The sequence below is a fragment of the Haliaeetus leucocephalus genome, unplaced genomic scaffold (assembly GCF_000737465.1).
Source record: "Haliaeetus leucocephalus isolate CR32 unplaced genomic scaffold, Haliaeetus_leucocephalus-4.0 Scaffold1, whole genome shotgun sequence".
NCBI lineage: Eukaryota > Metazoa > Chordata > Aves > Accipitriformes > Accipitridae > Haliaeetus > Haliaeetus leucocephalus.
Genome location: NW_010972437.1, coordinates 17,642,109 through 17,669,409, shown reverse-complemented (window position 1 = coordinate 17,669,409; position 27,301 = coordinate 17,642,109). Strand labels below are relative to the sequence as shown.

The 27,301-nt window shown below is 48.7% G+C and overlaps 2 protein-coding genes across 4 annotated transcripts in view; one reads left to right on the top strand and one right to left on the bottom strand.

The window, feature by feature from the left end:
• Positions 1 to 392: 392 nt before the first annotated feature.
• Positions 393 to 8,638, top strand: VIL1 (villin 1). The gene is made up of 20 exons (XM_010568264.1): positions 393 to 554; positions 2,845 to 2,946; positions 3,164 to 3,238; positions 3,376 to 3,572; positions 3,850 to 3,958; positions 4,263 to 4,373; positions 4,469 to 4,671; positions 5,181 to 5,259; positions 5,401 to 5,499; positions 5,595 to 5,748; positions 5,857 to 5,957; positions 6,083 to 6,220; positions 6,388 to 6,546; positions 6,633 to 6,812; positions 6,925 to 7,070; positions 7,192 to 7,336; positions 7,629 to 7,817; positions 7,972 to 8,040; positions 8,240 to 8,377; positions 8,461 to 8,638. The coding sequence occupies exons 2-20, from the start codon at positions 2,872 to 2,874 to the stop codon at positions 8,572 to 8,574; spliced, it is 2,481 nt and encodes an 826-aa protein (XP_010566566.1). The 5' UTR covers positions 393 to 554; positions 2,845 to 2,871; the 3' UTR covers positions 8,575 to 8,638.
• Positions 8,639 to 11,304: 2,666 nt separating this feature from the next.
• USP37 (ubiquitin specific peptidase 37) overlaps positions 11,305 to 27,301 on the bottom strand; it is a 36,296-nt gene continuing 20,299 nt past the window's right edge. For 2 of the 3 annotated variants that reach the window (XM_010568235.1, XM_010568243.1), the window contains 8 exons: positions 26,388 to 26,538; positions 22,326 to 22,578; positions 19,765 to 19,931; positions 17,881 to 17,941; positions 15,561 to 15,676; positions 14,220 to 14,289; positions 13,705 to 13,843; positions 11,305 to 12,886 (listed from right to left, as the gene is read on the bottom strand). In XM_010568235.1, the coding sequence (XP_010566537.1) occupies positions 12,799 to 12,886; positions 13,705 to 13,843; positions 14,220 to 14,289; positions 15,561 to 15,676; positions 17,881 to 17,941; positions 19,765 to 19,931; positions 22,326 to 22,578; positions 26,388 to 26,538 (1,045 nt within the window). In that variant the 3' untranslated portion in view covers positions 11,305 to 12,798. The remainder of the gene's footprint in view (positions 12,887 to 13,704; positions 13,844 to 14,219; positions 14,290 to 15,560; positions 15,677 to 17,880; positions 17,942 to 19,764; positions 19,932 to 22,325; positions 22,579 to 26,387; positions 26,539 to 27,301) is intronic. The other variant, XM_010568251.1, reaches the window with a different exon arrangement.

Sequence of the window (27,301 nt, the reverse complement as noted above, 5' to 3'; positions counted from 1 at the left end):
TGGGTGGGGTTGCGGCCAGGGGGTGCTGCCGGGCCGGAGGGGGGGGGGGGGGGCTGAATTTACCGTGTGGGTTTTGCCCCCCAGCCTTGGGCCTTGGGGTGGGGGGGGTTGTGTCACAAGTGCTCCCTTCCTCAGTTTCCTCCAAATAAGGTGTCAGACCCCTCCACATAGACTGGGGGTCACTGGGGGGGACGGGACTTGTGACCCCTCCCCCGGGCAGCCTGCTGCCAACGTGCAGGCAGTGGGGTGCTGGGGGGGTGTCTCTTAGCTGCCCCCTCCGTGCCCTCATTGGCCCTGTGCCTCCCCTCATTAACGAAGTCTCTGTCCTCCCTGATGGCTGCACTAATTACTGAGTTCATTAGTGGCCCAGCATGTCCGGCTGGGGGGCCCGCGGAGGGGGCGAGCCCTCTGGGGCTGGCGTGGGGTCCCCCACCCCTGTGCCACACCAGCAGGCTCAGCCCTGGGACGCGGCCACCGAGCAGAGAGCAGCCAGCCGGGTGTCACACCCCACCCAAAACTCCGTTCCACACCTCTGCCGGAGGCTCTGCACCCAGGTAAGGGTCCCACGGGGGATGCTGGTGTAGGGTGCAGGGGGTGGGAGCTGGGTGGCATGGTTAGGAGGGTTTGGGGGTTTGCAGGGCCAGGGGAGTGGAGGGCAGCAGTAGAGCCCATCTCCGTGGCATCAGGGCACCCCCTTGTTTGTGGCTGACACCCCCCTGGCCTGGTTCAGCCCATTGCCGTTACTTTGGGGATCCTTGGCGGGGGTGCAGGCAGGACTTGGGGCTCACTGCAGCCCAGGCCTGGCGCCAGGATGACGGCCGGGGTGCAGGATGCCTGTGGCACTCTTGGCCAGGGCTGCTGGCTCAGCAGGGCGGCCAAGATAAGGCTGCGGCAATCCTGCGGGGCTGGGGAAGAGATAAGAGCAGGACGGGGAGTCCAGGGGGCCTGCCTGCTGCTGCGAAACCCCCCCCCAGCTTTATGTACCCCTTGGTCGTCCCCCCAAAACAACCTTCGGGGCTGGGAGCCTCTGGGCAGGACTCCAGACCCCTCTCCTCTCTGCCAACATCCAAGGGCATCATCAGGTACCACCCCTTGGGGCTGGGGTTTGGGGGCACGGGACAGGGCACAAGGCTTAGCCATGCCACCGCTCTATGCCCTGCCCTGTGCCCCCAAACCCCAGCACCATGCCCCATCCCTGCGCTCCCTTCCCATCCCCAAGGCAGGGACCGCAGAGATCTCCGATGTGGGGAGGGCAAAGCCCATTGAGTGGTGAGCAGGGATCTGGCCTCCAGCTGGAGAGTGGCACAGCCTGGGGACAGTCCCACGGGCAGGGAGGTGATGTGCCAGGTAGGGGGTGGGACACAAGGACACGTGGGGTGGGAAGATGATGCTGCATTACTGGTGGCACCAAAAACCCCATCACCACGAGACTGGGCGAGCGGAGGGCGGCAGCATAGCCCAGCCCTGTGGCATCAGCCTGTTGCTGTCGCTTTGGGGAAACTTTTGGGGGGGGGGGCAGGCATCAAAAACCCCTCACCGTGGGCTCAGTGCCAAGGGCCAAGAGGGGAGCAGGCCTGGGAAGGGCAGCTGGTACTACAGCAGGGTGCCCACGGTTGCCCTGTGCTGTAATAGCACCTGGGGAGGGTGGGAGGGCAATCACCCCATCAGTAAGGGGGGGCTCTTCAGGTGCCGAGAAGCCTTGGAGGGCCGTGGGGACCTTGACTCCGGGCTGTTCCTGCCCTTTTATGGTGAACATAGGCTGGGACAGGAAGGGACAAAGGTCTCCTGGGTGCTGGCACCTGAGCACTTTGCCTAGGTACGCTCACCTGTGCCCAGCTCTGCAGGGAAGGTGAGGGGCTGGGGTGTGGGGCTGGAAGGCGGGCATGGTGGGGGACAGCACATCCTGCAGCCACCACCGCTCCTGGCACCAGGGTGGCCTGGGGACGGGGCTTGGGGATCCACCTGTGCCCCACCGCGGGGCTGCGCTGGAGGGATGTCACCCCCCTGGATCTGAGGGACGGGATTTGGGCGCTTTCAGGGCAGCGCAGCAGGACAAGGCAGCGTTTTGCGGGGCTGGGGGAGCAGAGACCTCTCTGCTGGGCACCGCTGGCTGCCTGACCTCCCCGCCTGCTTGCCGGCGAGCACTGCTAGCCTGGCAGAGATGGCTGTGGGCAACTTCTGCAACTCTGGGGCTGAGCCCTGGCAAGCTCGGCACCTCTGTGGGGCCAGGCTGAGCCCTCCCTGGGGGGCATGGATCTGGCGGTGGGGTTGGGAGTTGCGGGGGGGGGGGGGGGGAGCAGGCGGCGGTGGCGTGCACCCATGGACGTGTGTGCGTGCACATGCGTGTGTGTGCAAGGCCACCAACGGTGGCCATGCCATGCTGTGCCATGTCATGCCAAGCTGAGCTGGGAGCAGGCTGAGCAGGGCCAGTTCCTGCTGGCGCTGGGGAGGAGCAGGCCGCTGCGCAGCGGTGTCACCCAGCTGTTGCTGCTGGGCTGGGGATGCCCTGTACAGCCCTACCCTGTGCCCAAGCACAGGGCAGGACACCGGGGCGCTCGGGGGACCCTGCTCCTGCCCACTGCGGACCCTGGCATGGAGCTGTGACAGCCCCTGTTAGCCACAGTGCCAGCCAGGCTGAGGGGGACGGCGGCCCCGCTTGTGTGCCTGCAGCCCTGGCACGGGGGTGTCGGGGGGTCCCCTCACTCCGTGCAGCTCCGGATGGGGGTTTATGGCCCAGCCAGTAGCAGACAATGCAAGACAGCAGATGGCACGGCAGGCTGGCTCCGTCCCAGCTCTTAATGGCACTGCCTGTCATTAACGAGGGTGTTGCCGATGCCCCGGCAGGTCCCCTTGCCTGCAGCACCCGTCACCATGGTGGAGCTCAGTACCAAAGTCAGCAGGATGCTCAACAAGACCACGCCGGGCCTCCAGATATGGCGAATCGAGGTGGGGACGGGGGTACAGCCTGGGCACCCGTTACCTAGACACCCATCACCAGGCTGTTTGGGGGGGCTGTGGGAGGGAAGATCCCCCCTCCGTGTCCTCAGTGCCTGGGTTCGAGGGTCTCAGTGTGGCACCCAGGGTTAAACCCACCCAGATTTTGGGGCTGGGGGCAGTGGGGTGGGGGGGTCCCCAACATCTGACATCTCCCTTCCTTCTGCAGAACATGGAGATGGTGCCAGTGCCCACCAAAAGCTACGGCAACTTCTACGAGGGGGATTGCTACATCCTGCTGTCGGTAGGGCAGCCTGGGGTCCCGCGAGGGACTGGGGATGGGCTCTGCCCCAGGGTGGGCTGGGGTGCAGGGAGGGATGTCCCTGGCCAGAGTGGCCTGGGGAGGCAGGGGCTCTTGTAGCGGGCATTGGTGTCCTGCAGACACGCAAGACTGGGAGCAGCTTCAGCTACAACATCCACTACTGGCTGGGCAAGGAGTCGAGCCAGGATGAGCAGGGGGCAGCCGCCATCTACACCACCCAGATAGATGACCACCTGGGCACGGTGGCCGTGCAGCACCGTGAGGTCCAGGGCCACGAGAGCGAGACCTTCCGCGCCTACTTCAAGAAGGGACTCATGTATGTCAGTGACCCCGGGGACCCACCACCACAGTGGGTAATGGTGGGGAGGGGTCCTCTGCATGCCTGCCCTGGGGACGTCCCCAGTGGGGATGGGGACAGCCCTGTCCCAGTGGGGTGGGGGAGGCAGGAGGATCTGGAGCTGGTCTCACTCCATCCATCATCCACATGGGTGGGTGGGTGTCCCCAAACACCTCCCTGCCCACAGAGGCGGGAGGGGGAGCCCACTGGAGCAAGAAGCGGGGCTCAGGGCTGACGCTGTGTCTGTTGCCCCCAGCTATAAGAAGGGTGGGGTGGCCTCAGGCTTGAAGCACGTGGACACGAACACCTACAACGTCCAGCGCCTGCTGCACGTGAAGGGCAAGAAGAATGTGGTGGCAAGCGAGGTGAGTTATGGGATGTGGGGGGACCCTAGCCACCAACCTCTGTGTAGAGATGCTCTTTGGGGTCAGGATCAGGCCAGAGCCCCCCCCAGACATAGCTGCCCTCAAACAGGGGACAGAGCGGGTGTGGGGCCACGACACCTTGCCTCGGGAGCAACCTCAGCCCAAAAAGCCCTTCTTGGGATAAGGAGGAGGAATACTGGCTAGATGCATCAGCACTGAGCCAGGACAGGCAGGGGCTGTGGCTCCAGGAGGACCCAGGCGTCCTGCTGCTTGACTGTCCCCCCCCAATCCCATCGTGCTGCAGGTGGAGATGAGCTGGAAAAGCTTCAACCAGGGGGATGTGTTCCTGCTGGACCTGGGCCAGCTCATCATCCAGTGGAACGGCCCTGAGAGCAACCGAAACGAGAGGCTGAAGGTATGGCTGGGGGGTCCCAGGGTCCCTCCCTGGAGGAAGGGGGTGACTGGCCACTCCCTCCCAGTCTGGGCTGACCCCTTCTTCCCCGGGTGCAGGCGATGACCCTGGCCAAGGACATCCGGGACCGGGAGCGTGGGGGCCGTGCCAAGGTGGGCATAGTGGACGGTGAGGACGAGGGTGCCTCGCCAGGGCTCATGCAGGTCCTCACGCATGTGCTGGGTGAGAAGAGGGACATCAAGGCAGCCACACCTGATGACAAAGTGGACCAGAAGCTCAAGTCTTCCCTCAAGCTCTACCAGTGAGTTGCTGCGGATGGGTCGCCTGCGGGGGCATCTCGCAGGGTGCTGGAGGGACCCAGCACCCATCTCTGCTATGTCCCACAACTCCCGTCCCCATGGACAGCCACCAAGAGGGGTCAAGGCCACCACAGGGGTGGGGACAGGTCCTTTGGATGCCATTGAAGCAAGGGGTCCCTGGTGCCAATAGGGTTGGTACCTGATGGAGAGATGGTCATGGAAGCATGACCTCTGAATACAGTGGCAATGTCCCTGGGTGGCCCCATCACATCTGACACCCCTTTGTCCCTCCTCATGGCCATGGGTGAGCTACATGGCAGGGCAAGCTGCAAACAAGGTTGCCACCATGGCAGGGCAAGAGGGTCCCTGGGTATCACCTCTGCCATGATCAGGTTGAGAAAAGGGATGGGCAGGGGACACCCCCACCCAACCATGCCACCCCAAGATGTGGATGGGGAGGGGTTTTTCCAGCCCCATTTCTAACCCCTCCTCCTCTCTTTTCCTCTGCTAGCCTCTCCAATGCCAGCGGGAACCTGGTGATACAGGAGGTGGCGATTCGACCCCTGACTCAAGACATGCTCCTGCATGAGGTGTGTTACCCATGGGATGCTGGGGGGTGCCCAATTTCCTTGGCAGGGCCAAGATGGCAAGGTGGCAAAGCTCACCAAATCAGCTTTTGAAGGGTTAAAGCTGCCCAAAGTCCTAATTTCTGCTGTTGTCCCCCCTCCAAGGACTGCTACATCCTTGATCAAGGAGGTCTAAAGATCTTTGTGTGGAAGGGCAAGAAAGCCAACAAGGAGGAGAAGCAGCAGGCGATGAACAGGGCACTGGTGGGTGCTGGGTTAGGGAACAGTTATGGGATAGCCTGGCTGTTCCCTGGGGTGCTGGGCACCCCATGCCCACGCTCTGGGTCCGAATCTCCCAGGGCTTCATCAAAGCCAAGAACTACCCAGCCAGCACCAGCGTGGAGTTGGAGAATGATGGGTCTGAGTCGACCATCTTCAGGCAGCTCTTCCAAAAATGGACTGTCCCCAACCAGACCAGCGGGTTGGGCAAGACCCACACCATGGGCAAAGTGGGTGAGTGTCTGCTTCTGACACTGCAGGACTCCTTGGATTGGGATGGGAGGGCTGTGGGGACCTCCACGGCTGGCGTGATGTGGGTCAGCCCTCTGCTCTTCCCCTCAGCCAAGGTGGAGCAGGTGAAGTTTGATGCCACCACGCTGTACGCCAAGCCCCAGCTGGCTGCCCAGCAGAAGATGGTGGATGACGGATCCGGGGAGGTGGAGGTAGGCTGGCCAGGGTAGAATGTGAGACCCTTTCGGGGCACCCCCTGGGCTGTACTGGGGGATGTCATGGTGTGCAGGGGGATGCACTAGCATGCATGGGCAGCAGCATGTCCCTGTCCCACCAGGTCTGGCGTGTGGAGAACAAGGAGCTGGTGCCTGTGGAGAAGAGGTGGCTGGGCCATTTCTATGGTGGGGACTGCTATCTGGTGCTCTACACCTATTTCGTAGGGCCCAAGGTGAACCGCATCATCTACCTCTGGCAGGTGAGACCCCCAGGTTACTGACCACAGGTGGGGGACAGGGGCAGCTCTCCAGACTGGGGGTGCTCTGCTCCTATGCATGACCCCATGGGAACGGCATGAGGGTTCCCTCTTCCCAAGAGGGAAAAGGGGGCTGTGGTGGGTGCTGAGCCCCGCTCTGCCCTGCCCAGGGCCGCGAAGCCAGCGCAGATGAGCTGGCCGCCTCTGCCTACCAAGCCGTCATCCTGGACCAGAAGTACAACAATGAGCCCGTGCAGGTCCGCGTCACCATGGGCAAGGAGCCGGCCCACCTGATGGCCATTTTCAAGGGCAAGATGGTGGTGTATGCGGTGAGCACAGGGCTGCTGGGGGGTGGGGACTGGGCAGGCGGTTGAGCCTGTGGCACCAGTGGTGACCTCCTGTCCCCATTCCCCAGGGTGGCACCTCGCGGGCGGGCAGCAAGGAGCCCACACCCTCCACCCGCCTCTTCCACGTGCATGGCACCAATGAGTACAACACCAAGGCCATCGAGGTGCCCGTCCGAGCCTCCTCTCTCAACTCCAATGACGTCTTCGTGCTCAAGACCCCCAGCTGCTGCTACCTCTGGTATGGGAAGGTGGGTACCACCGGGCACCAGGGTGGGTGCTGCCACCCCCAGGAGAAATGTCCCCATCTCTTCTTCCTCCTTGGCTGGGGCTGGTGATGGAGCAGCTGTGCTTGCTCGGCAGGGCTGCAGTGGAGATGAGCGTGAGATGGGCAAGATGGTGGCCGACATCATCTCCAAGACAGAGAAGCCAGTGATCGCAGAGGGACAGGAGCCACCTGAGTTCTGGCTGGCCCTGGGGGGCAAGTCCCAGTATGCCAACAACAAGAGGTACCAGCCCTGTGCCCAGGGGTCCCTTGTCCCTACCCAGCCTTGGGGTTAAGATGGGCCACCAGTCCCCAAGCAGGGTGAGCCCCATTCCTACCATGACTGCTGCATTGTCCCCCACCAGGCTGCAGCAGGAGAACCCCTCCGTGTCCCCCCGACTCTTTGAGTGCTCCAACAAGACAGGCACCTTCATGGCCACAGAGATTGTAGACTTCACCCAGGACGACCTGGAGGAGGATGATGTTTACCTGCTGGACACCTGGGACCAGGTGAGCTGGGGGGGCACGAGGTAGGGGGACACCTTTGATCCCACAAGCTGATGTCCCTGGAGGGGGTGGATGACCTGCAGCAGCCAGAGGTGGTAGGGTGGAAGGCTGGAAACTCCCATGTTCCTGGCCCCACGTTGTTTTTTTCCAGCCCCCTTGCTCCAGGGCATGGCTGAGGATGGACTCCTGGTGCCAGTCCCTGTGGACAGATCCTGCGTGCCCCCAACCATGGGTTGGGCACAGCCCCAGAGGGCCCCATCTCACCCCCATGGTGGACACGGTGACCTCGTTGCAGGTTTTCTTCTGGATTGGGAAAGGCGCCAATGAGTCAGAGAAGGAGGCAGCGGCAGTGATGGTGCAGGAGTACCTGTGGAGCCACCCCAGCGGGCGCGACCTCGACACCCCTATCATCGTGGTGAAGCAGGGCCATGAGCCCCCCACTTTCACTGGCTGGTTCCCGGCCTGGGACCCTCTCAACTGGGCTGTGAGTCATAGAGGGGACTGGAAAGACCGGGGGGGCCCTTCGCAGATGGGACCAGATGTGGATCTGGCCCCAGCCAGCATCTCCAGGGTGCGGGCAGGGGTTTGCCTGCTCCCTGCCCATGTTGAGGGGCTGAGCACTTTTGTCTCCTTCCCAGGACAAGAAATCCTACGAGGTGCTGAGAGCTGAGCTGGGGGATGAGAGCAGCCTCGGGCATCTCACCTCAGTAAGTAGCACAGGGACAGGGGTCAGCCTGGGGTGGGAGGGGGCACAGAAAGCCCCTCCGTCCCCTTGGCAGGTGCCATCAAGCAGCTGCAAGGACACGTCCTCTGGTGAGGGGACACCTGGAACCAGCCTGTTGCCTCCTCCGTTCCTGGGGCAGCCCTTGATGTGACCCTGTCTCTCGCTCCCCCCGCCCCATCCAGGTGCTCACATCCAGGCAAGAGGTCTTCACCAGCACCACCAGCCTCCTCCCCAACAAACAGGAGACCTTCCCCCTGGATGTGCTGGTAAACACCTCAGCCGAGGACCTGCCGCGGGGTGTGGATCCCAGCAGGAAGGAGGTGAGACGAGGCTGGGAGGCTGCTGGGGGGGGTACCGGGGAAGCCTCCCCCGCTTTACCTCAGCCTCATCTCTCTTCCCCCAGTACTACCTCTCCGACCAGGACTTCGAGGCTGTTTTTGGCATGAGCCACTCCGCCTTCAGCAAGCTGCCCTTGTGGAAACAACAAAAGCTCAAGAAGGACAAAGGACTCTTCTAGGGCAGGAGCCTGGGCACAGGGACAACCCCAGCTTGTTATTTTTATTAAATAAAATGGATTTGGAGAGCGGGGCTGTGTGTTTCCCCCCAACCCCTGGGCTCAGCCCAGGTGTGGGGCTTATTTGGCAAAGAGATGGCACAGGGGGACAGAGGTCTTGACCAGGCACTGAGGCAGTGCAGGGAAGGACCCTCAGCTCCTTTTCCCTGGGTCCTTCCTTTGCCCCCCCGCCCCCGTGCTCAGAGGTGATGCACAAGCTGCCCCCACCTTGGGCACCCCTAGGGAGCCAGGGCTCCCCCATCCCACCCCAGCAGCTGCAGCTCAGGGCTAAAGGTCTGGTATACAGCTGGAGCCGCTCCCTCCGTTATCACATGAACCTCAGTAAATACGTGCAGTACCAAAGGTAAAAGCAACAAGGCACAGGCTGAGGGGATGGCCCCTGTGTGGGGACAGACACCAGGGATCACCTTGTCCTTGCCCTGGGAGGGGAGGAGGGCATCTTCTTCCTGCTTTGGATCTGTTGGGGACCCAGAGAGGGGCTGGGGGTCCCCCAGAGGGGTGCTCTCTGCACATGCTGTTCCTGGGCGACTGAGCAAAGTCCCAACAGCAAATGCAGGGTGGAGGTGCAGTACCCACCATCTGCAGCGTTCAGCAGGCAGCAGCCCAGACGGTGTGGAAATATGATTCCCAAACCAAGAGAGGGTTAATAAAGAGGTTTTAATTTCACAAAAATCTATCTACACATCATTTAAAAAGGGGCGGAGGGAACCCAAGAGCAAAAACTGTAAAGAATAGAGAGGAACAGGTCTGCTAAAACACAGAGAAAAGTGCTGCTCCACATCAACAGTTTAAAGAACCAGAAAGTTGGGGTGCAGGCAGAAACCTGCAGCAGCCACCCCACGGCAGGCAAGGCTGGAGTCCAGCAGCAGAGCTACATGGACAGCACCTGCCAGGGGTCCCGCACCCTTTTCTCTCTCTTTGGCGGGAAATTACAGGGATAATTAGCTCAATTAAAAGGAAAACAAAGCAGATGAGTTATTCCCAGCCCCCAACCCCACTAAGCACGGTGATCCCCACATGCCCCCGTGCCACGGTGAACCGCAGCAGGAAGCGCGGGGCTGGCCATCAGCCCTTCCTCAGGATGAGAAGGAAGATGCACGGGTGATGGTTATCCACGCTGCAGCGAGCAGGAGGTGGAAGGCAATGCAATGGCCCCAGGCGTTGGAGAGCCCCCGCTCCTCCTCCTGCTCAGCTCCTCGCATTGGTCTCAGCCTGCCGCTCCGGTGGGGAAACCAGTCCTTGCTTTGCAAAGGCTCTTTGTTCAGCCCCACTGGCGAGGGCTCCCCAGGGACCTGTGCACACAAGCTCCAGTTCATTGACACGAGCAGTTTTGCACCTCTCAGAGTAGGGGAGTAAATCAAGACCAAATTATCGCAGTCAAACAACGAAGGGGCGAGAGAAACGGCAAGATGGGAGTTCCTTGTGTTTATATGCTGAATCACACTTGGACTAAACTAGGTTGATTCAGGAGCGGGTAAATGTTTAACCACAACTCTGTACATCTGAGGAAGAGCTTGCACGTGCTCAGGGACTGCAGCTGAACTTCTCCACCTACCTATCCCCCAGGATGGGTAGCCCCACCTGGAAGGGACAACCTTACTGAACAGTGTGAGCATCGGGAACGTTACAGCTGGTGGGCAGCACGCCCCTCAGGGATTACACACCGTCTTCCCCCCGCTGCTCTTGGACAGGGAGAAAGCTGGCTTCTGCAAGGAAGGGGCTCTGCAGACACTCCTGCCAGAGTGAAGGTGCAACTGAGCTGCCGCATGCCAAACAAAAAAGCTTAAATTAATTAACAGATGTCTGCACATTCTTAATGGCTAGAATAATAAGCAAGAACTTTTCATAAAACAAGGAACGCTGGTTTCAAGCATCAGCTTTCGCACCTTGATCCAAACAAAAACTGGTTTTAAACAAAAATTACTGCACTGAAAAGTCAGGCAATGTTTGCTTTTATTATAAATTAACTGGAGTGCAGCGCCTTGCAAAAACAACCTTGCCACCCAGAAAAGCAGAGCTGACTTCTGATACTACAGGAATACCGGTTATTTACAGCACTAGCATAGGATGCGCTTGGGGAATACAAATTTGCCCTGTGGTTGGAGCAGTCCCTTCATCACATTCGCAGGGGCGATCAGTTCAAAGGACAACTCCCATGTCACCGCCTCTTCCCGCTACCCAGAATTCTACCAAAATTAGTATCGACAATAAAAAAGTATAATGCTTTGTAATAAATTAACATATACACCCACATGGGCTGCATCTTACAAGATAAATGCTCTATCATGTTTACAACCAAACGTTCACTCCTAGCCCAGAAACCAGAAAGATGTCACCCTGACCAGGTCCACTGGGCTCATCCGACACGTGGACTGGAAGGTCAGTCAGTCTTTTCACCACACTGGGGTCCCCAAAATACTTGGTTTGGGGAGGACTACCGATGACTGTGGCTCACTGATGCGCACAGAGGTGAGAAGAGGCCACTGAGGTATCATCCCCCTGCCAGCCTGCTAGGATAAACTCCAGTGTGGAAGTGCCCATGAAAGAGGTGCCTGCTGTCTCCTAAATCGGTGGTTTTGTCTGCTTTGCTTCAGCTGATTTATTCCTGAGAAACTCCTAACAATAGTTTAAAAAACCCAGAAACTATCTCGACAGCAAAAGAAGGTGGGTTTTTTTGGTTGTGTGTTTTTTTTTTTTTTTTAAACAAGTCTTTCACCTCTAAAACTCAAGCTGCAAAAATCATAACTAGAGGCCAAAACAAGAGCAACTACTCTGCTTAACAGCAACAATTTCTCCGAAATAAGTAAATGCCAGCAAAACAAAACATCTGCCCTTGCTAAGTAAGTGCGAGGGTGCTGAAAAAGTGAAGTCACTAGGCTTATCCCCCCCCTGCTGAAACAAGCTATAAAAGGAGCATCATGTCTCTAAATCCAATAAAATGCAACACTTCTTCCTAACCGTATTCTGTTAATGCTGAACATGGGCTTTCTGAAAGCTTTCCACCTGGTTTAAGTTTCACAGTTTGAGCACTCTGCACTCCTCAGAAAGGAGAACAGAGGCATAGCTGCAGTAAAAACCCTCTTACCCTCGGATACGAGAAGACCAAAGCAAGACCATGGTTCCATCAAAGAGCAATTCAACTGCCAAGGGCTACCCTGCAGACCCTGCCTTTTCCCACCGTTTCTGATTCACGATGACACAGGCCTGCGCACAAAGGGTAACGCCAGAACACTCTTTCCCTCACAGAAGATGCAAAGTGGCTGTTGCTCACCTCCTGCTACTGTTCTCAGTCTGCTCCAGGTGTTCACCTACCCCCAGAGTTACATCAAAGCAGCCCTAAGCAATATAACTTCAGTGCAAAATACTGCACACCAAAGAGAGACCTCTCCTCTCCAAATCGTACTTAGGCAACAACCTTATGAAGAAAATGCAGTCAAATAATAGAACTTGTAAAATGAAAGAAATCACGTATATAATCTCAGGTCTAAAGGAGGATGACAGTGAATGGTGTAAAAAAATGACAGAGCTGCCACCAGGTATGCAATACATTCCACAGCACCAACAGTTTGTTTCCTGGAACTGTATGTAAATAGCAGAGCGCTTACAAACCCATGAAATTCAAAATGCGTCAGCTTGAGTGACTCCAAAACGCCTGTTAGCGAGATGACTGGCAAGAGCGTACTCAGTGATCTGGGTTTCCAGTGAATATTACTAACACAACACACGCCAGGTTACAGAATCTATTGCTTAAATTGCTCTTGGAGAGGAAAAAAAAAAAAAAAAAGCCAAGTGATATGTAAATCTTCGCCACTCACGTCTCATAGGTGAGTGGGCTTTTAAGTTGAGTCTCTTTTTGCACTTTTTTTTTTTTATATCAGTTTATGAGCAGCTGTAGTCTTGTGGCTTGATGCAACTCTTTAAGGCTCCATGCTGACAAAATTATTTGAGGAACAATAAAAACTTCACCACAGGAGGATCGCTCTGGGATGTCAAGGTTTAAACGCGTGGTTCAGGCCCAGGACTTGCACAGATGGTTCAACAAACCAAGCGTCCTGTATTTCTACCTTTTGTCTCTTGTTTTGGCCCTGAGCTGTTTGTTACTCCTGTGTGTCTGGCACAAGTTCAGAATCTTCCTTGTTCCTCAGGAGGAACAAGGTGTTTTACTCTTCACAGAGGCTGACGAACCGATCTTCCTACTTCCATGCTAAGTGGCTGTGCATTTTTTTCTGTTTCTAGTAACTCATCGAAGATATCCCTAGGACAGAGGGAAAGACCAACAGTGAAACTTATGTACAACAACAAACCGCTACATAAGACAGCCCCGAGGGAATCAGCAACTGGATTTAATCCACAAACTCAAGTGTCACAGATCCTGGCAGAGAAAGGTGTCTTATCTGGCATCTCTAAGCAAGGCTCCTTGAATCCCACAGCACTTTTTTTTCATTCATTATTACAATGAGTAAGGTCAGTGGCAAGCCTCAAAGAACAGTAACAATAGTGAAAATAACTCCTGGCTGGTAAAAGGATCAGAAGCAACACAGGACACAGTCTGTAGATGAAGTAACATCCTTTATTATAGCAACCAGTAAAGAGAGAAGGGGACAAACTGAGGCACAAAACCCCTTCTTCAGTTCTGTGTGCCTGAAAAGGTATCACTTCTACCTACAAACCCCCTCTTGCCCGTGTCCTGAGATGACCACGGCTGCAACAACACAACCGCTAGGAGCAGGGATAAGGGCATTTACAGATATCACAGCACTTAAGGGAAAAACCCAAGCTCCTTTATGATTCCTCGTGCAACGAATGCATAGCTGAGACACTGAATCCTCTTCTTAAAAGATGATTTAATGCATCTTGTTAAAACCCTATGTATTAGTGACATACAATTCCATGCCTCTGAACTTGGAGCACTTCAGTTTTGTCGTTCTTGCATATAATTCTGATTACGCTTTCTTCTGACAAATACATGGAGATACTTTACATCCCAGCAAAGAGGACTAGAGGAAGAAGAGAAGCCCTCTTCCTCATAAACAGCAGGTTACTACTAGCAGCAAAATTCCCCAAGACACCTACTTGTGCATGTAGAAGAAGATGTAGCCGCTTCGGTCTCTGTCACACTGAACAGTGGCCTCTAGAGTTCTAGACACTTCCAGGTCATTGTAGGTGAACCAGGACTGCTTCTTGATATCATAGACATCACTGATGTAATGACCTTAAAAACACAGAACGCACCTTTCTTTTCATGCTGCAGTTCAACCAGTAAGCTGGTTAGCTAGATACCTCAGCCCACAGACCTATGTCAGATTTAAATGCTAAAAGACCCTTAAGATCCTGCTCCCTCCATCATTCCTGGTCAGTGAGCTGGTAACAAGCACAAGCAATTCCATGGACCCCACAAGCACTACGTCATCCACATGCTGAGTGTTAGGCACCATGACATCCTCAACCTGCTCCCCCACCAGCAAGCCATGATGGAAGACTTGCTTTGCTGCCTGAAATCTTCTGCAAATAATCCTTCTACGGTAATTCTGTATTACAGATTTTTTAAGCTAGATAAGAGATGAAGAATAAAATGTGGTATCTTTTACCTGAAGATGATGTGCTTCCGATATGGCTGACGATGCTGATGAGACGATAGGAGTGGGGAAGCTCTCCTGTCTGGGGGGGGGGGGGGGGGGAAGTTCAATTAAAGCTTTTAGGCATTCACTTTTGTCCCCCAAAAGGACAAGATGATTTATACCCGAGATACCAGCTTTAGCTACTGTATTCAAAGCTGCAACCCAGTCAAGGATTACAGAAACAGACACCCTGTTTCAGACCAAACAAGCAGTCCTTCCAGAAGTGGGAAAAAGCCTCCCATCTTATTTAATCTTTCAGCAAGCCAATGAACATGCAAAGGAGCCACTCTGACCTCACAACAGATGCTGACACGAGCTTTACACTGCAAAGTCTTCTAAACAACTATTTCCTGAGTGACTTCCACTGATGTCAGAATTAATCCACCAAATAAATATAGACAAGCAAAAAAGGGAACACCATGCTTACTTCTGAAATATCAAAGAAATACCCTTGATAATGGTACACAGGTTTAACAACTAATACTGCATATGTAGCCCAGATTCTCTTGTCATGCACCCGTAATGTCAGCACACAATGCCCTCTTTGCATGCAGGAAACATGCTCTGTCTATTCACTGACAATAAAACTAAATGGTGGTAACTGGCTTTTGACAATTATTTTTTAATCCTCTCTGACCAGGAGATGTTACTGATAAGATTCACTGACAACACTATTAAAAATGTAACTTGTGGTTTAAGGGTAAGGTAATTGGTAAAGAATTGTAAGAAAATAAAAACTGCTCAAAGAAACTCCAATTATTTAACCTTTTCCACTCTACACAGTACTCCTCCCACTGAGGCAAGCAGGCAACTTTCACAACACTGCTGTGTGGAGTCTGAGTGTGCCAGCGGCTGGCAGCACAGCCTAGGTTACAGTTATGTTTCACCTAATGGGAGTAAGATCTCGCCACAACTTCCCAGTTCTGGTGGTGCAGGATCTAGAAGCCTATGGCACTGCAATTAAACTACCACGCTGGCAGAAGTCCTCTCTCTCTGTAAGTAAGAATTTCAGGCTCATTGCTTTAAATGCACTGGAACATTTCTGGTATAAAATTACTGTTTCCTTTTCACCATTACCCACATCTTAGAGAAACTCAGAGGGTGTCTGCAGCTGTTTTGTTTTAGGTTTTTTTGAAATTAAAATAACACAATAGGACAGTCTCTTAAGGATAGAAATTTTCTATCTTTTCACTTTTGAACATAAAAGACCTTTCTAGACTCTGCACTTGCTTTGTAAAACTACCTCCAACACTAAACTGATGGTAAAGAAGGGTGTATTTCTCAGTTGGCTTTTGCAATCATAGATCACACCTCAGCATTTCTTTTCAGCTCTTCTGCTTCAGCTTCTGAATACTCCATGTCAAGAACATCCTCATTCCCAGAGTCTTCATCAGAACCAACGCTGTCCAGGAGAGAGCTGTTGAACTCTAGATAGCATGGAAACAATGATATGGTGTGAGAAGCCATGGCACACACAGGAATTCACAACAGGTTGAGGTGTATCTACCCACATAAACAAGCACAATAAAATGCTAATGTTTCAAGCTTCCTTTCCAAGGAAAGCAGGAGATACTGGAATTTCCAAATAAAAACTCTCTCCCTTCCCCAACTTGTCAGAGCAATAGTTAAGAAAAGTATCTTGGACTACAGAATTAATTTTAGCATCATCTCTCTCATACTTCTACAAAAGGGCACTATGGCAATGACAGCTGGGTGATAAAAAGAGCCTTTAAACCCCCAATTCGCTCCAGAGCACCAGTGGTCTGCAGCCAGAACTGACGTTAAAAGAAGTACAGCCAGTCTGGTCAGTGAACTGTAAGTTTCTGCAACAAGAAGCTATGAATTACAGTTTTAACTGTAAGTTGCATTAACAAAGTGCATTTTTCAATTAAAACTGGCATCAAAATGCTACTGCTGGCAGCAGGCATCTTTTCATTGTTTTCAACGGTAAGAAGGCTGCTCACTGCAGGAACTTCCAGTTTGCTTGGCTGAGCAAAATGCAGGCAGCTTTCTGTAAAGAGCCGGAAGGCACCACTGCTCCCTGTACACGCTGTTCCAAACTTCCTGGGATTCGGCAGCTACCCGACTAATTTAAGATTTTGTACAGTACTCATTAGGAGAAGTAGCTATGCTTTCACCAGCTAAATTAAAACTATGGAGTCCTGGGTGGATGAGAAGTTGAGATTAACAGGACACTGCTCAGGATTTTTTTTTTTTTCTTTTTTTAAAGAGACTATCATGCCAGTTATGATGGACATGTTTTGCCAAAGTGATTCTCACATTGCTTGCCCCGTTAAATCATCAGACGCTGGATTAGCATAATCTTCTCGGGAAGTTTATAGATGAATCCCTTTAACTGAGAATATTTTACTGCTGGTTTCCACACTTATTCAGGCTGTTGTAAGCTAGACTACAGCCAAGAAACACAGCCACGTAGATAGGTCTCTGCATGAAGCACTTGCCACAGGTATTGCTAAATGCCACTTCAACGGTCTCTGGATGACTAGTGGTTCTTTGATTGCAGCACCATTGGGAACCTTCCTAAGACAAATACTACCAGCTATATGTTCAAGATTATTAGCATCTCCTTGAATAAATGCTGGCTGATGCCTTACAAACGAGACAGTAGCAAGTTGAGAAGCACAAGGCAACGCTCATGTTTAAGTCAAGCAACTGCAAATCAGGAGGAGGAAAGCTTGCTAGCCTTGAATTCTTCCTGGACACAAGAATCAAGGAAGACCTGAGAGGGTCTGGGCAGTCAGTCTGCCAGAGCTCATCAGGGGACAGACCTCAGGCTGAAGGATGCTTAAGCAGCATTCAACTTACATCTCTTCAGAAGCAGACATAGGTTCATCCAGTAATAACCAAGGGCCTTTAAAGGTGCCTGAGCAACTACAAGTACCTTAACACAGTATTTCATTACCCCTCCCTCTCCCTCTTTGGAGCAGGAATTTTCTCTTGGTTATGCTTTGCTCTGCCAGATTGCATGAAATCACTCACATGCCAGCCTCACACAAATGTTAAACAGTGCCTGAGGCTCACCACACTGTCTGGATTTGGAGAAGACAGATAAGTGTATTTTGGGTTTCTTTTTTCACTGCCAACAGCTATACCTTGCAGTGAGGTCTGTCTCCCTCCTGTCCTCTATCAAACAGATACAACACTTACTCATTCTCCTGGGCAAGGCCAGTGCATTCATTAATCAGCACTAAAATATCAATGCAAGTAAGAAATAATCCTTATGCTCTGACTAGGGCAATTAGCGTGCTGGCTTCTGCTGGGAATGCAAAATTTCAAAGTCCATTTTTCTCTCTCTAAATTAATATTATACATTAAATATATATTATATATATTTAATATCATATATTACATATATCTGTCTATATATCTATATCTAATTAAAAATTCAAGAGACTGAAATAAGTAATTTTTCATATTAAGTTTTTCCTGGCATTTGCCTTCACAACCAAGAGCAAGAAAAGCTGACCTGAGCAAAGCCAAACACAACAAAGCACACACCAAAAGAACATGAAATGCCAGCTGTCTTACAGACACTCAGGAGCTGCACTCACACATACAGATCTATTTTCTCTCAAAAACAACATCCTGGAAGAAGTTAAATAAGTTTCACCTTGTAGACTTAATTCCGTGGCTCGTTTAAGGTCATCATCCTCTTTTTGTTCTCGTGCCTCCTAATGGGAAGAGAACAAAACTTAGCTCATTGAGACACTTTACTGTTTAAAATTCTTGTGGTGCTCTTTTTCCATTGAAACTGTGCTGCTCTGGTTTCTACAACAAACCTGACATTGTAAATTAAAGGTTCTGTGTGAAGGAATGTTTGCAACCAGCAAGAGTCCAATGTTCCCGTGAAACAGAACCTGGGACAAACCTTCATTAAGACTCGTCAAAGCTCCTGAAGTTTGGTATGCAGCAGAGCGAGTCTCTAGTAACACCGAACGCTTTCTCTGGATCATTAATTTGAAAAGCATCTGAATGAATTTGCAACCTTCGCTAAGGAAAGCTGTCACTTACACACAAAGCTCCTGACACTTCGACAAAATTTAGACTTACTTCTGCTCAAAGCCAGCTGAGGACAGAGTCGTTAAATCCTGACAGATTTTATTATTTTTAAGCCATTTGAAAGTAGAGCCAGTGGTTCTATGTCACAGGTGTAACTCACAAAGGCAGGATGCAAAAAGAGACACCACTAAAGAACCAGGTACTAAAAATATTGCAATGAGCAAGTAGCAAAGAAACCTCAAGTCAACAAACCCTTCTAATCTTTGAATAATATCATGCCCCTGTTCCTCCCACCACTCTTGAAAGCCCAGAGCTACAGCAAGCCAGTCAATAATATTTAATGAGCTGGCTTCTTAATTCAGGGTTTGAATGCTTTCAGTGCACCTGAACGCAGAACCCTAACTATGTATTTCAAATCAAGATAACCACAGCTACCACATTTCCATGCTTGAATCATTAGAATAGCAGATTTTCACTTCAGAACTGTAGCAGAACAATGCTCAAAGAGCAGTTTTACATTATTAGCATGAGGCCTTTTATCTCACTATTTCTAAAGCATTTGGGAATCTTTGTTAAACTACTCAACATCGCTGAATCAAAGCTACATCTGGCATGGAACATACCAACCAGCATCTCATAATGAGTAATGGGAGAGAAAAATCCAAGAGCCATGGAAACATCAGATCTCATAAGGAAAACCATGACAGCTTTAGTATTAATAGAGAGCAGACAAGGGCACCTATTTAAAGAAAGACCTGGCTAAGTACTTGATTCACTCTTGGCAGCTCGGTTAAACTTGTGGAAATCAGTTTACAGGTCTTGAAATTCAAGTGGAATACAGATGGTTAGCACATAACCCGAGATCCTAATTCTTTCCAAGTCTAATTTAAAGGACTTGTTTTAGACTAAATTATTTGGGATCCTTTTTCCAATTTACTAACAGGGAAGGATCACATAAATGCTCAGTTCCTACATTCTTCACTAAGCATCCCCTACTTGCTAGTACCAGAAACAAGGCACTGGGATAGACAGATCTTTAACCTGACCTGGCATGGCCGTTCTTAGTGTTTGCTTTGAAACCTGCCTCTTTCACTTTGAGTCTTGACATGGCATGCTTCAAGCAGCAACTGCCAGGGAAGCTAAAGGTGGGCTTGGATCTTGGTGACAGAGAGTAAGAGTTTAGTTCAGTTTATCATCGTTTTCATATCATGTTACAAGCCAGTGTATAAATGTGCAGGGAAAGCTTTGAGAAATCTGCAGGTCTGTGATGTGATATATGGTTTCCAAAGCACTTACAAAACGTGCCCAGATGTATCCAGAGCTGTCACTCTACTGACACTGGAGCTAAAAGAAACCCAAATCTTTTTTCATCTGATTCTCTCAAAAAAGCAGCAGAATCCCTTTGCAATTACTGCCTGAACACAAGCTTTTCCTTTAGCTATCAGGTTTCCAGTGCTGGGGAAGATAACCCAAGGAAGCAAACTTTATTTCTTACTTGCTCTTGAAGGCTTTGAGCCAGTGCCTGCTGAAGTTCTTGTTCTTCCCTCTCTCTCTCCATATCGTACTGCTGCAGCCAGTCAACCTCCCCCTGGGAGCCTTCCGGAGTTTTGTTTTCCTTATTCTCATCAAAATCTTTAGTTATCTCAGTGAAATTGGCAGGACCTGAGGAATCAGAAAGTACAGTTATGCTTTCCTGGGTCTTCTGTTACCAGCTAAATCCTCTTTAAATCCTTGCAGCACAGTGACATCTACTGACAGGGAGAGCTCACCAGCCATAAAAACCGCACACGAGTCAAATGGAAAAAGCTCCAAAACAGTCTTACGCTTATTTTAACAGGTGTAGGATGAACCATGTGATTAATCCCTGAACCTGTTCTCTTCTTAGCCTTTTATGTTCAGTCAGAAACAGCAACTTTAGTTAAAGTAAGATGTCACACCCCACTAGGTTTCTGCAGTCATGAATCTGACACTTGAATTTGTCTAGAAGGAACCATGGATTATAAAAATTTGCATTGCATATTGTACCTTGGAGTACTAAAGATGAAACCACAATTAAAGCCAAATCATATGTAAGACACAAGGAAGCATAAATCTCAAGCACTGTTTAAATCTGTCAACTTTTTGCATCAGGTAAGAGCCTCAATCCTGTGAACACTATCTACAGCTTTACAAGTGCAAGAAGGTTATAACTTTTCAGTTCACCTTGAAAGTGAACGCTATGGCAGAAGTATTTTATAAAACTTCTGGAATGAACATTCATTCAACCACTGCATACACCTCCTGCAGTTGCAGGACACTTTCATTCTCCCATTTGCTTGCAGCTGAGAAAGAATCAGAACCTGCTCCAACAGCTATCATGCAACAACACGTGAAACTTCATAGTTTTGCCCTATGCAGACTTCAACATCTGCTCATTAGTTATTAGCAAGGATTATACAAGGCACTCTCAGTATCTGTGACCTCTTAAACACAAGACCACCAGAACCAAAACTATAATCCATCAGTCTAATCCTCTTAAGATGAAAAACAAAACAGAATTTATTACATGACCTTTGAAAACTTCCAATGTAAGAAGAAATACTCACTTGACTCATGCTTGAGATTCATGTAGCAGAAAAGACATCTTCTGTCATATCTAAATTAGCCTTTTTTGAAAGCACCACAAATTATTCAGTGTTTACAAAAAAAATTACTAGCGGTAACAAGAAATGGACCAAGTTAAATCAGTCATATTTAGAATCATCTTGTCTGATATAGCTAAGCATCGTTTGCAATTAAGTTTCCTTTAAATAGAACATGGGATTGTGACTCATGGCATGTTACATTCAGCTGCCGTAACTGGTAACTTAACATACACACATACCTCATCTGAATGCCAATGCTTTGAGAAATACTTGTGGGTTTTGGTCATACACAGTCAAATACAGAAAGCTGAATGCAATGTTGAGTGTTAACTGCATTCTTAATGAAAAAATACAGAAACCTTTATTAAACACATACTTTTTGTTTAAGTGTCACAAGAGAGCCTTCAAATAATTACATTATACTTTCCAAATAAAACCTGGAGAGAGAGAGATATTTACATGGCCACACACTCACAACTCTCTTTCACACAACCATAAACAACATTAGTAGGGCACAAACAAGGCTGACCACAGACTTAGTTTTCTTATCCACTGCCTTCCAACATGAAAGCTCTCAAGAGTTGTCCATTGAAACAAGTGTGATTTTTGATAATAGAGTGAGGTTTTTTGTTGTTAATATTTAACTTCCTGGCTCTCAGAGGACAAGGCAGGCATATTGTTGGCCTGTTTTTCCAGGCTAGTGGAATTAAAAATCTGACTGAAAGCATATAGCACACAACAAACGATAAACACTTTCCTTCAGCCAGCTAAAGGAAGACACTCAATTTCTCCACACTGAGATCAAACAGGCTCCTTCTTGTACACAACTGTGTTTCTGGGTCAGAGGCCATAATTCACATGCTGAGTCTCTGATGCTCAAGGGTCTACTCTCACATTAAAAAGTATTAGAAAAAAATTACAGAGATAGTGTTAAATTTATTAGTAACTAGTGATAAAATAACTCCATTTAGGAAAGCATTCTAGTCTTAGGCACCCAAGACATCACTCTTGCACATCAGCAATGTGAACACTGCTACCATGCTGCCCAGGCTGCCACAGCTACAGAAATGAAAATACTTTCTGATTACGGAAGATTAAGTTCCAGACACTGCCAAATCTTAGTAAATTGAATTGTCTGGTACAGGAACCAGTGGAAGCATGTGTTAATCGTGAGAGAAAAAAAATGGAAATTAACTCTGAAGATGACCTTACCTTTATCAGAAAGGTGACAGACATACAAGAAAATACATTTTCACAGTTCAATGAATTAACACTTTATACACAGGGAAACTGTAAGAAAACTCTGAGGAAGTCAAGCAGTTTCAGCAGTGGACTTGCATCCAGATTCTGCCACCATACATTACTACCCTGCTACTATCAGTAACCTGCTTTAGCTTGCTATAGTCCAATTAAGATGGTAACTTTGCCTTACCTGAGTCTAATGCTGCTTTGGGTTTCTCCATCTCCATAGATTCCAGGTTTTCTGGCAATTCCTGAATTTCGTCGTCTCCAAAACCAGTGTCTGGGCTGCTTGTGGGCTTATCTTCATCATGGCTCAGAGACAGAGAAGCTTCCCTTTTGCTAATCTCTAAGACAGCTGCTAGCAGCTCATCTTCACTCATCCCATCAAAACCAGCATTTCCCAGCTCAGGTTTATCACCCTCCATTTTACTTCTTTTTGAACCCTACAGATGAATGGACTTATGATTAAGTGCTTGAATAAACAGGTATATAACATCAGCTTTACATTTCCGTGGAGATTTTTTTTTAATTATTATTTTATTAACCCAGGGAGTGGGAGCTTGGCTCTGTCAACATTAAACAGATAGTTATGTAAGACTCCATGGAGAGACAACCTTCATAGCTACATTCACTCCAAGGAATAATATTTAAATATAAACTACAACCAGTTTTTACAGGCCCTGTGGATTAACATACACAAAATAACTCTTCCCTTTTCCTTCCTTTCCTTCAACACGTGTTCCACCTTTAGATTCTGATGAATCCTCAAGCCTCTGGCAAGTCAGTGCTGAGGCACAAGTAGTGAAATTGCAAGTTTGTTAACAAAGGCTGAAGCAGCAACATGAGAGTAATTGAACTTGAACACAGGGATGGAAGAATAGGAACTGAAATCAGGCTGGTATGAAGAGCAATTAAAATTAGGTTTGGTGCTGCAGACTTGCCATATGAAATCTTGCGGGGGGCAGGGGGGAGGACTCTGCAAACCTAGTAAGAAAACAGTTAACCAGGGAAAGGGGGGAATTATTCTTTCCTAAGCAGAACAGAATGACTTTAAATTGGAAGAAAGGAAAACCACTTTACTCGTAAGCTGAATTTTTCCTTTTTTAGCTATTTTCCTAAAACTGACACTCATCAACTCCTACTCCATACTGACTTGCAACTAATATAATAATTTCAATCATTTTGATATCAACTGTTAACCAGGAGGTTAACCTCCATGTACACATATTTACACAATTACACTGCTTAGATTTTTTTCCCCCTGTATTATGTTAAAAATGGGGAAAAATAGTTTCTATCAGAACGTACTTACTCAGGTCTTATTCCAAACTGCATTTGGATAGATTTCAGAACTTCATTAAAATGATGAAAAATACATTTTTACTGCTGCTTTTTACTTAAATACAGCAACCTTTTGATGAGCAAGGCTAGTTTTATACGGCAAACATTTTGTATTAAAACTGGCTTATCAAACAAGATTAGCAAATGAATTAGCCAACTAAATTGCTTGCTCTAGACATCATGCCCTCCAAGAACTAGAACTGACAAATTTAAACCTGTCTCCTCACATCTATTCATGCACTGAATAAGGAAAGCAGAGTACCTGCTTTTTAAGCTTTCTGATTTCTCTCTCTACACCTGTAGGCTACTAATGTCAAAACTGGTTTAGCTCTTCAGCAAACCCTAGTGCCAGGCACTTTGCCAATAACTACCACTAATTCAGTGGCTGGACTTTAAAGACTTGGCAGCATCTGTGCATTATCTGAATACAACTTTTCTATTAGAAATTATTTGCATAGATTTTAAAGTAGCTTAGGCTCTAATACAGGCTGCTTTAAATAAGTATTTTTAAAAAGTACTTCAAATACTACTTCATCTGCAGAGGCAGAAATCACAGAAATTGCAGTTCTGCCCACTTTAGCTGGATAACTGCTATTTGCCCTGCCAACCCAATGTTGTATACCCCCACTGTTCCAGCTGTTCTCCCATATGGCAGGACTGTTTTGCAAGCAGTGCCCCACAGAGGATATACAGGCCATACAAAGTGACTACCAAGCCCCTAATGCAATCACATCCACAGCTGCTACGAGAAGCATACCAAGGGAAATGGTGCAGCAGCAGTAATGCCACTTCCAAGGACCAGGATCAGGTCCTCCCAGGACAACACTGAGAAGGGCAGCTGATCTTGTTAATGATCACAGATGGCTGGTCAGGCTGGTGGTTGAGGAGTGGCCATTGTGCACAGCCACAAAGAATAAAGTCACTTATGTGGAATCATCATCACCACTGTTTCTTTCCCACAACAGGCTGGAAAGCCTATAATTAATTTGCTATTCAAATTAATAGGCTTTATTCCCACAATTTCTGCACTCACAGGGCTTGTGTGATAGAGACTACCTACACTTCTTCACGAATAAAACTCAAGGAAGAATAATTTAGGACAGTCTGGAATACTTTTTCTATACATAAGAGGGACTTCAAAGACAAGCTAGTTTCCTTCCCCCACCCGCAGCCAGATATAGATGTGCCATGCAGGACAGTAGTTGCCTACCCTGTTCCTGAGACCTTCAGCAAAGGGTTTTCTGCTTTCTCCCAAAACAATCCATTCCATCCCTATACATCCTGAGCATCAGGAATTTTTCCCTAACATGTCACCTAAAAAAATCACTGTCTGCAATTTGGTCTATTACTTCTTGTTCTACCCACCACAGGCATGGAAAACAACTCAGGTGTTTCTATTGATTTCTTTCCCTTCCTTGAAGACACAAGCTCTGCTTATATTTCTCCTTAAACTAAAACTAAAAACCCCCAAGTTCACTCGCCTGCTCTTTCCGCAAAAATCTTCCTTTCTAAACCTCTGACCATTCATGTTCCTCTCCTCTGGCCCCTCTCCAATTAATGTATAACTCTTTTCAGTTCGGAGCCCAAAGCTGGATACAGAACTCCAGCTAGAGCTCAATGTTGAGGAAAAAAGGAGGGTTACTTCACACAACCTGCAGGCTATGCCTCTGTCTATACACTTCTGTTTTCAACCAGCCTGACCTCGTGACCAGCTGTCACCTTTCACGCCCTTTCTGAAGGCCCACTGCTTTCCCAGCTGTTCCCATCCTGCATTTACAGGCGATTAGTCCTGCTAAGATTAGCACCTTCAGCCTGTTCCTACTGAGCAACCCCTCCTATTTTTATGCAATTTCTCAGATTTGTCAAGATCATTCTTAACTGTAGTTCTGAGCTTCATCACACTGGCAGCCCTTTCCAGCTCTGGGTCTTCTGAGAATTTAATACTCATTATCTATTTTATCATTTATTAAATACTGTGTGGATCAGGTTCCTCCCTTGGTTTGATCTTCCCATCAGATCAGAAACTGTAGGTATCTTCCTCGTGTTACCTATTGCTGTTCAGCCAGCTTTACTCCTGTCCATAATCAAGACCACAAGTCCCTGCTTGATTAAAATAACCCCATGAACATTGTCAAAAACTTTAGAGAAGCAGAGATGCAGGACACTTGTCCTAAGCACTAGGCCTGCAACACTTAATAGAAGAAAGTAGTACTGCAATATAATCCTCTAAGCTTCTTGTTTTCCCTTCTGGGTCATCATTCCTTCCCACACAACTCATCTACTTGCTAATACACTGCCCTGATAGAGGCAAAAAATATCTTGGCAACATTAATACTAGTCACAATGAAGAGCTTGAAGGCAATTTGAAGTTAACTGTGCCTTTACACCAATGAACCTGATCTCTACACACTTCTATGTGTTCACCTCCAAAGACTGATAGCTTCAGTTTCTAAAAGCATTTAAAAAGCCACACTCAAAAGGGGACACAGATTGGATGTGCAAGAAGTTCTCTCAACTGAATATTTTGCCTAGATCAACTTGTACTGGATCTAATTTAATCAAGGTCTTTACTGCATAATTTTATTATTGACAGCCCATTATATTTCAGCTTGGGAACATTATTAGTGAAAGTCACCCAAAGGACTGACAAAACTGCTAAGCAGCTGGTATACATAACCTGAAAACTGAAGTGGAGTTGCAATGCAATTACCTCTGTTCACAGTGGGAACCCAAGACAACTATACAGAGAGGTCAATTAGCAAAGCACTCCCTTCCAGCATTGCAGTGCTAATTAGGAGAAAAAACTTATCTTACATCAGTTTTACTCACAGTCTATGCTAAGAAAAGCACAGGCCAGACACGAGCACATATAGGATCTCCGTATATGAAAGTTTGCAGGTTTTTTCCTTACCTTTTCCGGCTCTTCTTGCAGTTGCTGCTGATCTCTAGTCTGCACGTTACACAACCTTTGGCTATGGGCAACAGAGCGTTTCAATGGCTCATCATCACTGTCAGAATCTACATAGAGTGCTGCAGAGCTCTTTGACTTGAAAGTGTATTTTCTGTAAATTAAAAACATGGCTATAAAACTTCATAGCATTGTAGCATTGTACAAATCTGTTTCAAAGTAACTGTTAAAGAAATGTCACACCCAACTTTCATATTGTGGGGCAGTAAAATCTGGGGAACAAACTGCAACAATTGACAATGACAATTTATTAACATAGCAGGCAGGGTTTTCAGAAAAGGTGTATTTTACTAGGTTAACTGACATACCTACTTCAAGCCTGCAATAGCAGCTTACAACGTTAAAAGTTACTCAGTGTCTGGCTCTTGCTTCTAAGGCCAAGGATTCTGTACTTTATTACCTAGCAATCTTAGACAGTACTCATTTGAGTCGAGTCCACAGTAACATGTAGAACTCGGCACAAACCATTTGACTTCTGAAGTTAACTAAGCTGGACACAGGACTTCCAACATCATTACTAGGATATAAAAAGCACAAATCTGCACAAGTTTTCCAGTTTTCCTGTTTGCTCTTTCATCAAGATAAACTCTTGCTTCTTTAGAACAGAAGACAAGGGAGCCTGGGGGAGTTGTGATTTCTGCTCAATTAAGAAATCTGGTCTTTAAGGATTCCACAATGCAAAACTATCCAGTGTGATATCACATTTTTCACTGTAACAAAAACTGGCCTTTCGAAACAGCCCGTAAAAACAATGCTCTCTCATCTTTGCAAATAAAACCACCTGTTCCCAGAACACACGTTGGGACTCCATAGAACCAGAATAGAGAAAAGAGCTAGACTACAGAATTAGAAACCAT